The following is a 12528-nucleotide window of genomic DNA, read 5'->3' as shown; positions in this document are numbered from 1 at the left end:
TGATCACAAAAGCAGGTGGTTTCAGGGCTGACACCTTGATGTGGCTCAGTTACTTCATGTTAGTGGAAAAATCAAATAGAAATCACCAGAGTGCTGGGGCGGGGGAGACTAGAACCCGAGAAGAACCCCAGGGGAAGAAGGAAGGGAGGGAAGGGAGGCTGTGATGTGCTAGGCCACCTGCTGGTCCTGTTATGTCTTCAGGAGTCTGAGCTCACTGCACCTGGCTGTCCACACCCAGCAGGGACCACCCATGAGCAGCTGACAGCCCTCCCTACTGCCTCCTGCTGGAGACATCGGGTAATAAGCACACACTTAGGCCATGGGTTCAGCCATGGTAGTCCCTCTCCCATCTCCATCGATCACGTCTATAGTCTACCATCTGTCTCCCATCTCTTCTGCAACCACACGAATTCCACTGCTTTACCTCCCCCACCTCCTCACCCCACCCCACCCCATTCTACCCGTTAGCCTGTACCAGTCATCTGCCCCAGATACCAGCCCTTCAGGAACAGAAAGAAATCTTAATTCCCAGGAATGTGGGGGGAAATCCTATAACCATCGCGTCTTCCTTCTTTCTCTTCCCATCTCTCCCTTCCTTCCTTCAGCAGGTTCTTTAGCCCAGGGTAGACCTTGAACTTCTTGTCCTCCTGCCTCGACTTACCAAACATTGATATTGCAAGTCTGTCCCCCCACAGTTCACTTATACAATGCTGAGGATCAAACCCAGGACTCCAAGCACACTAGACAAACACTCACCAACTGAGCTTCGTCTCCAGCTCCCCTAACCAACCCCGTTCTTTCCATTACTCCAGCTGAAAACGCATTTAAGCGAAGGAAGCACTGGGCTCTGAGGGCCGAGAAAAATGTCACCTTGTAGCATCATCTGGTCCCTGGAAGATGGTGACTGATAAACACTTTCTGGAAGTGGGGTGGTGCTGTATTTGAACCTCTTTGCAAAGTTAATAGCACTACAGACTTGGGTGCTGATGCTGCCCCTTTAAGGACTTGGTTTCCCTAAATGCTTTGTGTCTCAGAACACATGAGATTTGCATGGAGTCTATAAACTTCTAATATTGATTCCATTCACACCCCTGACAGCCGTGAGCAGCTGAGGCAGAAACACGTTTTTAGCTCTGACAACAGACACCACTTCTGTCCTACACACACATCTGTCCAGGTCTCCAGGACCACCGACCTTCACCTTCAACCAGACAGTGCATCTCCAGCTCTAGCCTCGAATCTTCCCAGTCAGCAGCATCTCGACGCAGGCTGGCAAGCGGTACTTTCCTCAGAAACTTTATACCTGTTCTCTCTCTTACTAATTTTCCTTGGGTTTAGGACCTGGGGAAGCATGCTCATTTCCAGAGAATTCTGGGAAGGATTCACCTCTCAGTCCAGCCTCCAGCACCCCTGCTGAATCCTGCAGACCCTTTCTTTAGCATCCTCACTTACTCAGTTCTCCTTGAAGCAATGGGTCCCTGAACCTCCACCCCTTACACCGAAAGGGACTTTGTTCTGCACACCCAGCTGTTCCCTGAAACCTGCCTGCCTATGACCACAAAGCCTTGCCCCATGTCCCAGCGTTTCTGTGACCTGGACAATCTGACAGTTGATTCCAGCTATAACGTGACACAATCTACATTCACCTACGGAGAGAAGGACTGTCTGGATTAGTGACTCTTAGCCTGTGGGTCGAGACTCCTTTGGGGATCAAACAAGCCTTTCACAGGGGTTACAGCAGAAAATTACAGATATGAAGTAGTAATGAAATAATTTTACAGCTGGGGTCACCATGACATGAGGAACCGTATTAAAGAGTCACGGCATTAGGGATTAAAGGGTCACGGCGTTAGGGATGAACCACTGGTCTAATTGAAAGCCTGCACGCATAGCTGTGAGGGGTTGCCTGGGTTGTCCACTGCTGGGCCTGGGTCGCATTAATTGTACAAAAACGCACCGCAAGTGGGCAGCACCATTCCTTGGTTTGGGGCCCTGGACTGAGTGATGGAGGCAGCTAGCTGAACACTAGCAGATATCACTAGTTTCTCTCTGCTGTTCACAGGCTGTGATGTGACCAGCTGCTTCAAGTTCCTGCCTTGATTTCCCCAAAACGATGAACTGAAACCTGGAATTATAAGCCTGGTAGATCCCATAATGTATCTCTGTGTGTGCATATGCATGCATACATGCACATGCATACATGCACCTGCACACATGGGAACATACAAACACAGAAGAAAGAGAGAAGGGAAGGAGCGAGGGAAGGAGGAAGAAAGGAAAGAAGGAAGGAAGGTAGGTCATGAACTTGGCCTCAGGCCTGAGTCACAGGGAGGCAGCTGCTGGCCCCGAATCCAGGACCCACTTCTCAGAGCAGGGACGTGCACAGGAATAAGAAAAACGTCGGTGTACCAGCTGCATAGAGCAGAGCTGGGTTACTGTGGCTGAAGAAAGCTGTGTTTACTAATGGCTCCAGGGAAGCCTCTCTCCACCACCGTGGATGCCAGTTCTCGGCCATACTCAGTGCCAGAGAAAGGCAGGCCAGAGGGCTGGGTGCGAAAGGTCAGCCTAGAATGAGAGCCACAAAAGCTTTATCAGGGCTCAACAGCTGAGCCGCTGACATTTGCAATGAGAAAGTAAATAAAGATCAGGAAGGCGGATGCACAGAGCAGGCATTAGAAAACTGCTCCTAATGACTGCAGGAAGAGCCATCCAGAGCCTCCCAGTCAGCCCCTATATTCAGAAATTAAAAAGCAAAGCACAGCACTGGTGTGACCCTTCTGCGTGGAAACACTCCCCTGAGCCCTGTAAGCACGCCCTGGAGGAAAGTGTGTCCGAGAGGTGGCATACAGTATGAAGGAGGCTGTTCAAAAGTCACGTTTCCGGCTGGGGCTGTAGCCTGGTAGCAGAGCCCCTGCCTTGCACTCACACAGCCCTGTGTTCTGATCCCAAGAGAAGCCATGTGTCATTTGAAGGTCAGAATGCGTTTGGTCCACCTTTGCCGGCAGAGAAACACGAAAGGCTTCCTTCTCTCCAGTGGCACACACAGATCCCTTGCCAATGTGGCGTGCACGTGGCACACTTTCCTCCTGGAAGGCTTTGTGGTCAATGCTGCTCTCTTCTCGCGGCCAGGGGGGGACTGAGTGCTCTCAGGCTGGGGGCGTGGCTCAGCTGCTGGAGCGCTTGCCTAGCAGGATCTGAGCCCTGGCTTTCCTTCCACGATGCAGAAACAGGGTGTGGTGCCACCTTCACCCTAGCAATCTGAAGGTGGAGGCAGAGGGTCCAGAAGTTCAGGGTCACCCATTGTGACCTAGAGAGCAGATTCAAAGTCAGGAGGGTACTTGAATCCTGTCTTTAAAAAAAGGAGTGCAGCAAGAGGGCGTGGTGGGGAGAGGCACTTGCTGCCAAGCTTGACAACCTGAATTTGATCCCAGAACACACATGGCAGGAGAGAACTAACTCCAGCGAGCTGTCCTTTGACCTCCAGATGTGGCACACGTGCATAGACAGGCACACAGACAGACACACAGACCCACACACATAAACACACACACACACACTAAAAATAAATATAATTTTTAAAAAGGACTTACTCTCCACTCCAATTGAAAAGGAAAGTTTCCCTTTCGATCTTACAAGTCCTAAACTGCTTAACCAGGTATCTATGACCACACTAATTAATTAAAATATTGGCAAAGCTCAAAATATTACACCAATTAAAATACCTGGGTGTCCACTGTCTGAGGGTTTTTATTGCTGTGAAGAGACACATGACCATCGCAACTCTTACAAGGAAAACATTTAATTGGGGTGGCTCGATTACAGTCCAGAGGTTCAGTCCATTATCATCATGAAGGGAGCATGGTGGCGTGCAGGCAGACATGGTGCTGGAGCGGAGAGTGCTACATCTTATAGGCAACAGGCAGTCAACTAAGACACTGGGCAGTATCCTGAGCATAGGAAACCTCAAAACCTACTCTTGTAGTCATACACTTCCTCCAATAAGGCCACACCCACTCCAACAAAGCCACACCTCCTACTAGTACCACTCCCTGAGATTATGGGTATTGTGGGATGATGCTCTTGTACACTGTAAAGATTTGTCACTTGCATTAGTTTAATAAAATGCTGATTGGCCAGTAGCCAGGCAGGAAGCATAGATGGGGTGATCAGACTAGGTGAATTCTGGGAAGAGGAAAGGCAGAAACACAGTCACCCACAAGATGCAGAGGAAGCAAGATAAGAATGACTTACTGAGAAAAGGTACCAAGCCATGTGGCTAAACATAGACATTATGGGTTACTTTAAATTGTAAGAACTAGTTAATAATAAGTCTGAGCTAATAGCCCAAATGGTTTTTAATTAATATAAGACTCTGTGTGTTTCTTTGGGACTGAACAGCTGCGGGACTGGGTGGGACAGAAACTTCCATCTACATATGAGGGCAAATTACATTAAAACTACCACACCCATGCTATGCAAAGGTAGCAGTAGAGTAGCAAGGCACTTAAGATGTCATTTTAGGAACATTTCAAGGTACAACCAATATAAAAATCACGAGGACATTCTGCATTCCATTTTCGTGTTTGATCCTTGCAATCCTGCGTGTGTTTTCTAGAGTATATTCCTCCTGGGACAAGAAGCACTTGAAATTCAGAAGGCATGCATGGTTGGTAGCTATGTGTCATTCACCACACATGGACACACATCCTGTAACTCTCCCACCCCTGAGCACACAGCAGGCATTAGACATCACAGTGTTGGGGTTTCCAGCATGGCCCCCATTTCATCCATTCTGCTCCAGGGTCACACTAAGGACAGTGGCTACCATCTTCTCTCTACATGACTCTAGGTAGGTCTGAATTCATCTCTCCCTGTGAGAACTTGAGAGGATCTGTGGAGCTTCAGCTTCTCTGATTTGTAAACAAATAAGAACAAGTCTTCCCAAGGGTTGTGGGGGAAGGAGGCAAAGGTCAAAGCATCACCATATCAGCCACCATTAGGACAGCGAAAACAGGATTGCCAGGAAGGAGCTTCCCTACCGCTGGCTGCTGGTCCTGATCGGGTGCTGGAGATACATTCCCTTTCCTAACACCTACCCAAGATGCTCCCTGCTCCCTGACCTGTGTCTAAATCTGCCTGGAAATTCCTAAGGCTCAGATGCCTTCTGCTTCAGGAAGTCTCCCTGGCCTCTCTCAACTTATATAGATCACAGCACTCCTGTGGGACTCCTCTCTGCCTCTGGAATCTTCCTCAAGGACTAAGCCTCTACTCCATTATGAAGTCTTCTCTTCTCCTTCCCTGTGGATTACTTCCCTTCTCCCCAGAGCCTCCTGACATTTAGAACCAAGATCCTGAAGCGAATGAATGAACACCCAACAGCTTTGCTGTAATATATTTGGCCTTTCCATTATCAACGGAATGCCAGCAATAAAGAGGAGATCTAAGGACCAAAATCTCACGAGGCCCATTCTGGCTGTGAGGCTGAGTCTCTCTGCTCCATCCCCTTTCCACTCTCTGCGGCCTCCTGCCTCCTACAGGGCCCTGAGTTCTTCACCTGTTTCTCCACTGGCTGAGCTTTTTCCCACCATATGGACACTCTCAAACCAAGCAGGGTCAGCCTCTCACGCTACCACAGAACACACTGACTCTGCCCCCAGAGTTACCATCCTGAGTGTGCGTATGTGCACATGTGTGTGTGCTTGTGTATGTGTTCATGTATGTGCTTGTATATGTATGTGTACATGTGTGCTTGTGTGTGTATGTTTGTATATTTACACACATGTATGTGCTTGTATGTGTATGTGCACATGTATGTGTGCTTGTGTATGTATGTGCACACATGTATGTGCTTGTGTATGTGTATATGCATGTTCTTGTATAAGTATGTACACATGTGTGCTTGTGTATGTGCACTATGTATGGACATACATGTGCTTATGTGTGTGCTTGCATGCATGCACACATGTATGTGCTTGTGCATGCATGGGTGGTACATGTGTGTGTAGAAGTTGCAGGTGTTTCTGCAAGGTCAACTGCAGGTGTTTCTCAAAAACTAACAGGGTCTCTCACTGACCTAGAACTCACTAAGTGGGTTAAGCTGGCTGGCCAATGAGTCCCAGAGATCTACTTAGTTCCATCTCCCCATTTCTGGGAGGTTACAAGTCTCCATGTTCAGCATTTTTCAGTTGTGGGTTCCGGGGTTTGAACTCAGGTCCTTGTGCTCTGGCTAGCCTCGCAGCCCCCTCCCCCAAAACTGACAGACTCATTAACCAAAGAGGTTAATGCCACAGTTGACACAAATCTTAAGAGCAAGGGCAGCCAGGGAGAAGTGTGGGCAGCAGATGCACTAGGAACACAGGTTCACCAGAAACCACAAGGTACCCATGTTTTAACTGGGTACAGGCAAGTTTCAAAAGCAGATGGAACAGGCTGTGGTTAATCCATCTCACCAACTGTGGCATCCCAAACAGTGGGCAGTGAAGACAAAGGAGCTTCACTTTTAGCAACAGAAACTTTTTAAAAATTTCATTTTGCATCATAAAATTTTCATTTGTTTAAAATGAAAATGAATCTCTGATGGGAAAGAGCCTAATTCCTTTTATTAAAATGCTGTATTCTTTCCACTTTAGGAAATGGTAATTGAGGGGCCTGCAAGATGGCTTCACAGGTAAAGGTGCTTACTGCCAAGTCTGAAGACCGGGACCCACATCATGGAATGAAAGAACCAATTCCCACAAGTTGTCTGATACCTCCTCATGTATACACACACTCTCTCATACTCTGCCTCCACCTCTCTCTCTCTCTCTCTCTCTCTCTCTCTCACACACACACACACACATACATTTCTACATTAGTTCCTCTTCTCATTGTGATCTGATAAGAAACAACATGGGGTCAGAAGTGTTTATTTTGGCTTACTGTTCAAGGAAATGTAGGGAAGGCACAGCAGAGGTGGTCACATTGCATCCACAGACAGGAATAAAAGAATTAGCAGGAAGTAGGGATGAGCTATAAAAGCCCAAAGTCTGCCCTCTAATGAGCTGTTTCCCTAAAGGTTCCACAACTCTCCAAACAACACCAACTGGGAACCAAACACTTGCACCTATGGGGGAGATTTCTCATTCAAATTACTTGTTCCTTCATTAACGCTGACACCATACAGCTGCTGGTGAGAAGTAAGAAACTCCTGGGGCCTAAGCTTGGAAGGTGGCCATCGGTGATGAATGGTTGGGTGGACAGATGAGTGGACAGGTGGGTGGATGAGTGGATAGATGGATGGGTGGATGGATGGGTGAGTGGATGGATGGGTAGATGGATGAGTGGGTGGATGGATAGATGGGTGGGTGGATGGGTGGATGGATGGATGGATGGATGGATGGATGGATGGATGGATGGGTAGATGGATGGGTAGATGGATGGGTAGATGGATGGGTAGATGGATGGGTAGGTGGGTGGGTGGATGGATGGGTGGATGGATGGGTAGGTGGGTTGATGGAGAGACAGACATCAGCACACTTTTGGCTTTTGACCGCCTCTCTCCTCCCAAGCCCATCAGCCTTTTGAAGCACAGGCACACAATGTCAGTACAACAATGGCTGACAATCAACGGCCAGTATCAGTTACTGGAAACAATTTCCTCAAGCCTAACCCTTCTCTCTGCACAGATGGGTCTGTTAGAATGCTGGCAACTTTCAGAAGCTGACTACATGCTGCCTTGATCCTCGCTGGAGCACAAAAGATGAGGAGTTCACCTCCCAGCAGCCACATAAACAGCCAGGTGTGGTGGCACATACCTGCATTTACTGGGGAGGCAGAGACAGGCAGATGCCTGGAGCTCGCTGGCCAGCCACCCCAGCTTACTCAGTGAACCGAGTCCCCAGGGAGGCATTCTGTCTCAGAAAACAGGTTGTCAGCTCCTGAGAGTGACACCTGAAGTTGACCCCTGGTTTCCACACGCATGCTCACACGTGTATACACACATGTGCACACACGCACCCCCACACACTATCATTATTTTTTGGGTACCTGGCATTGTTCTGGGAGCCCAGTGGAGGCAAAAGCATGGCTGAACCACCCTCACTCCTAATCCCCCTCCACTGCGAGGCTCTGAATGCCAGAGACTGCTTGAACCCTAGCAACCCCAGAACTTGTTACATCACTGCCTCTAGTCAGGGTGTCCCACCTCTCTCTGCGTCTCACCCAAACCATGCTGGGTCAGAAGCTGTGTGGGTTCCTGACACAAATACCACACTGACCCCTCCCCCATCCCCTGAAATCAAACTGTAGAAAAAACCAAGTAGACAGTGATGGTCCCTGGCCATGGGCTTAGACATGGTTATTTTTATACTACCTGAGGATTTTTCCAGAGGTCTAATTGACGCTTCCTGTAGATGACAAACCCCACTGCTGGGAAAATGCAAGCCATTGCCGACAGAGCTGGAGATGCGGTGTCTTAACGCTAATTAATTTGTTATTCTCACTGCATCCTGTTTAGCAGAGCCCAGGCCCAGCAGCCGTTCAAGGCACTGTCTGCTGGCGTTCTGCATCTTAAAGGGACCGATAGTTAAAGAAATCAGCGCAATGAATCAAGGGAAGATGAATAAATCTGACAATCCCCGAATAGATGTGTGGAGTTCTTGAACCTGAAGGCCAAGCCATAGCAGAGAGGAGAGAGCCCACTTCAGGGCTACCTCACCCTAAGGGTCCCATTAGCTGAGAGAACCTGGGGAGTCTACAGTTTCCGGAAAACACTGGCTATCCTGCAAGGACAGAGAGTGGGCGGGGTGCAGAGAGCACCTCCAGGCATGACAGCCTAAGTACTACCTCTTGGCTTCCAAGCATTGCGCCATGGACCAAACAAGAGAGACTCCAAGGGGCTTGCAGAGCAGCGTGCAGAGGCCCTTAGCGCTGGACCAGCACGTGGTCGCCCTCAGCACTGGGTGTGAAGTGCTCTGCAGAAAGACGGGGGACGTAAAGCTGATTGGTTACAGCAGAAGAGCTGGGCTCAGCATATGGACACTGCTCTGTCCAAATTGAGAGAAGATGATGAAGTTCATGGAACAGGAGGTTGCTGTATTAAATCTGAAAAATGATTGTCTTAGTCAGTGTGTGCTGTCAACTTGTGACAGTCTAGAGTCACTGGAGAAGGGGGTCTCAACAGGACTGCCCAGATCAGATTGGCCTGTGGGAATGACTGTGGGGGTTATCTCGATTATCTTCACTAATGTGGGCAGCACCACTCCCTAGGCAGGTGGTCCTGGGCTGTATGAGAAAGCTAGCTCAGCATAAGCCTGAGAGCAAGCAGTTCCTCCATGACTCTGTCTGTGTTCTTGCCCTGCCTCTCCTTAATCACAGACTGTAACCTGTAAGCTGAAATAAACCCTTTCCTTCCTGAAGCTGCTTTTGGTCAAATATTGTATCACAGCAACAGAAGGAAACTAGAACAATGGTGAGGAGAAAAACTAAGCCAAAACCAAGAGAACAACCATTAAGAAGCTGAAGATAAAGGCTAGAGAACAAGCCGGCCAGGACTCCGTCATTCAAAGCCCAGAACTGACTCAAAGGCAGTCCACTGGGATAAAGCAATGGGAGCGTGTGTTCAGATTTATGAAGGTGGCATCAAGTGAACCCAGGGTGACCCTCTCACTGTGAAGGCCAGGCCAGGAGAACTCAGGGTGACCCTTACCATGAAGGCCAGGCCAGGAGAACTCAGGGTGACCCTCACCATGAAGGCCAGGCCAGGAGAACTCAGGGTGACCCTCACCATGAAGGCCAGGCCAGGAGAACTTCCTGGGACTTCTTCACCTTGCTTTATATTTTCAAACTATGTCTCCCACACCGTCTGTGTCCTTCCCTTTCTGTCAGCACTGGAGAAGCAGTCACTGTCACAGGGTAAACGCCACACCTGAGACCTGCCCTCCCAAACCCACAAAATCACAGCTGGTTGGGAGGAACAAGAATGAATTCAGCCTGAGACTGTGGACCTCTTGCACTGTGAGTTTTATGTTCACTAGAGGAATTGCTAAGAATAAAATAATATTTCCTATGATATCATCTCCTCTATTCACTGCTTCTAAACCTCTCCCGGGCATCTTCAACGCAAGCCACACGGAGATGACACAAACACTAGATGCCTGAGGTTTTGAGGTGATATTTTAAGCTCCTTGGCTCAGTAGCCAGACTCTTGCTAAGGCGACGCAGGTGTCACACCTGTGGGCCAGGCACCTGCTGTCATGTGTCACTGGTTGTGGGAAACCCTTCAACAAAGGACAGGGTGGCCACTCCACAAACCTAGGTGTGTGGCTCTGACAGCTGAGCCCTGTGGCTCCCATGTAATCAGGTGGAAGCCATCTCACCTTAGCCGTTCCTCCTCCTTTTTGCGGAGATTGAAGTCCCTCTGTACCACTTGGAGAACGTGTTCCGTCTCATCATCTGTCAGACCCGACAGGTCCAGCTTCCTCCCCATGGTCAGAGTTAAACACGGATGACGGAAATAGATCTGGAGAGGGAAAGGAGAGACCGCAGACTGGGGATGAGAACAAGTTCTGCATGGATGGAATCCACCTTCCATTGACCCAGCTAAACACCGTGTTTTGGTGGAGGCACAAGCAAAGGCTGTGTGCCCCTCTGAGTTCACACTTGCTGCTTCTAGATGGCCCAGACCAGACTGCAGCCAAGAGGACGACTGAGCATCTGCTGGTTTCATGCTCTCAACTCTTAAATGAAAACAAAGCTATCTGTCTGTCAGGCACGGTGTCGCACACCTGTGACCCCAGCAACTGGGATTAGGCAGGGTGATCAGGAGGTTAAGGCCATCCTGGGCTATGGAGTGAACTCTGGGCCAGCCTGGGATACCATAGGAAGGAGGGAAGAAAGAAAGAAGGGAGGGAGGGAGGGAGGGAGGGAGGGAGGGAGGGAGGGAGGGAGGGAGGGAGGAAGCCAAACCAGCAACAACAGAAAATCTATCCTTTCCATCAAAATAAAACCCAGATTTCCACAAAGCACTGAAAAGCAATAATTGAGAATTTCTGTAATTTGACAGGTTATTTACAGGTGTTCTATTTAATCACAAAATGAATTACAATGTTTTCTTTAAATAAAGGAAAAGTCTATGTACACTGCACCCCTTGAACTTTTCTTCAGGCCTATGCAATAACCCCTAGAAATCCCGAGATGACAAATAAAGCCAGGAAGAGTCGAAACTTTATGCTTTGTGTGTACAGTCTCTTCTGTGTGTTTGCAAGACAACTCGAGGGCTGGGGATGTGGCTCGGTTGGTAGAGCTCTCACCTGGCAGCCACCAGCCCCGAGTTCAATCCCCAGCACTGTATAAAGTTGGGTGTGGTAACGTCCCACACCATAATTTCAATACCCCAGAGGCCAGGAATGTCAGAAGTTCAAGGTCACTGAATTTCCTTTTAAAAAAGTATTTCCTAGTTTTTAACCTATTTTGTTTTTCTTTTTGGTCTTGGTCTCAACTATATAAAGGGTTCAAGGCCAGTCTATGTTGCATGAGACTCCATCTCAAAACTGAATAAAGTAACATTAACCTCAAAATAAGCAAAATATAATCTACATGTATCATGATGAGCTATCTGAAACTATTCGAGAAAACACACTGAGAACATAGTAAAAAGTAACGACACCGGGATTACAATAAATGAAGGTCCTTAATAAAGCTTCCATGGAACGATGAAACACCTACAAGCTCTAGGTTCTCATACACGTGAGGCCCACTGTATCCTGTCAGCAGCCACTACCCACTTACAGACGAGCAAACAAGGCTTGCACTCACCCAGGGGTGACGCCTGTGACCTGGCTGTCTCTCGGCCTCTCACCTCTACCTAACAGAGGGCAATGTAAGCTCCTGAGTGTCTTGTCCCTTTTTCAGAGTGTACTAACTAGGAACACTAGAAACATCAGATTCCCTTATTTTGTGTGTGTGTGTGATGCATGTGTGGTGTGTGTGTGTGTGAGTGTGTGTGAATCCCATGCTGGTGCAAGTGCCTTCAGAGGTCAGAGCAGGGTATCTGTTGGGGGGCGTTGGGTCTCCTAAAACTGGAATTATAGATGCCTGTGAGCTGCCAACTTGGGTGCTGGGAACTGAACTCAGGTCCTCTGGAAAAGCAGCCAGTGCTCTAACCACTGAGCAGCCCCTTCTGACTTCTTAGTTGTTGATATTTGTTTGTTGTTTGTTTTGTTTTTAGAGCAAGTTCTTGCTACTGAGCTCTGGTCTATCTTCAGCTCAAACTGACCTTGAGCTCACAGCAATCCTCCTGCCTCAGACTCCTTATTGCTGGAGTTACAGTCACACCACAACTCCATTACCTAGTTGCTACTTTTCTTAACAGGTGGAGAAAACAGAGTGACTTTGGTCCTTAAGTCCCTTGTTAAGTGATTTAAACCGTGTGACAGAGTAATACAAACTAATCTCTAGATTTCACCACAAATCACGGCAGGAATTTGAAGCATTCAAAAACTTCTCGCTCCAGTAATTGATGAAACAAACCATCGACCCACTTTAGCCAAA

The 12528-nt window shown here is 48.4% G+C and overlaps 1 protein-coding gene across 2 annotated transcripts in view; it reads right to left on the bottom strand.

Annotated features, from left to right (window-relative positions):
• Positions 1-12528, bottom strand: part of Myrip (myosin VIIA and Rab interacting protein) — a 172890-nt gene that overhangs the window by 123136 nt on the left and 37226 nt on the right. For both annotated transcript variants that reach the window (XM_057768005.1, XM_057768004.1), the window contains exon 2: positions 10356-10498. In XM_057768005.1, the coding sequence (XP_057623988.1) occupies positions 10356-10465 (110 nt within the window). In that variant the 5' untranslated portion in view covers positions 10466-10498. The remainder of the gene's footprint in view (positions 1-10355; positions 10499-12528) is intronic.

Source organism: Chionomys nivalis, chromosome 4, assembly GCF_950005125.1.
Source record: "Chionomys nivalis chromosome 4, mChiNiv1.1, whole genome shotgun sequence".
Taxonomy (NCBI): domain Eukaryota; kingdom Metazoa; phylum Chordata; class Mammalia; order Rodentia; family Cricetidae; genus Chionomys; species Chionomys nivalis.
This window is presented reverse-complemented; position numbering and strand designations above follow the sequence as displayed.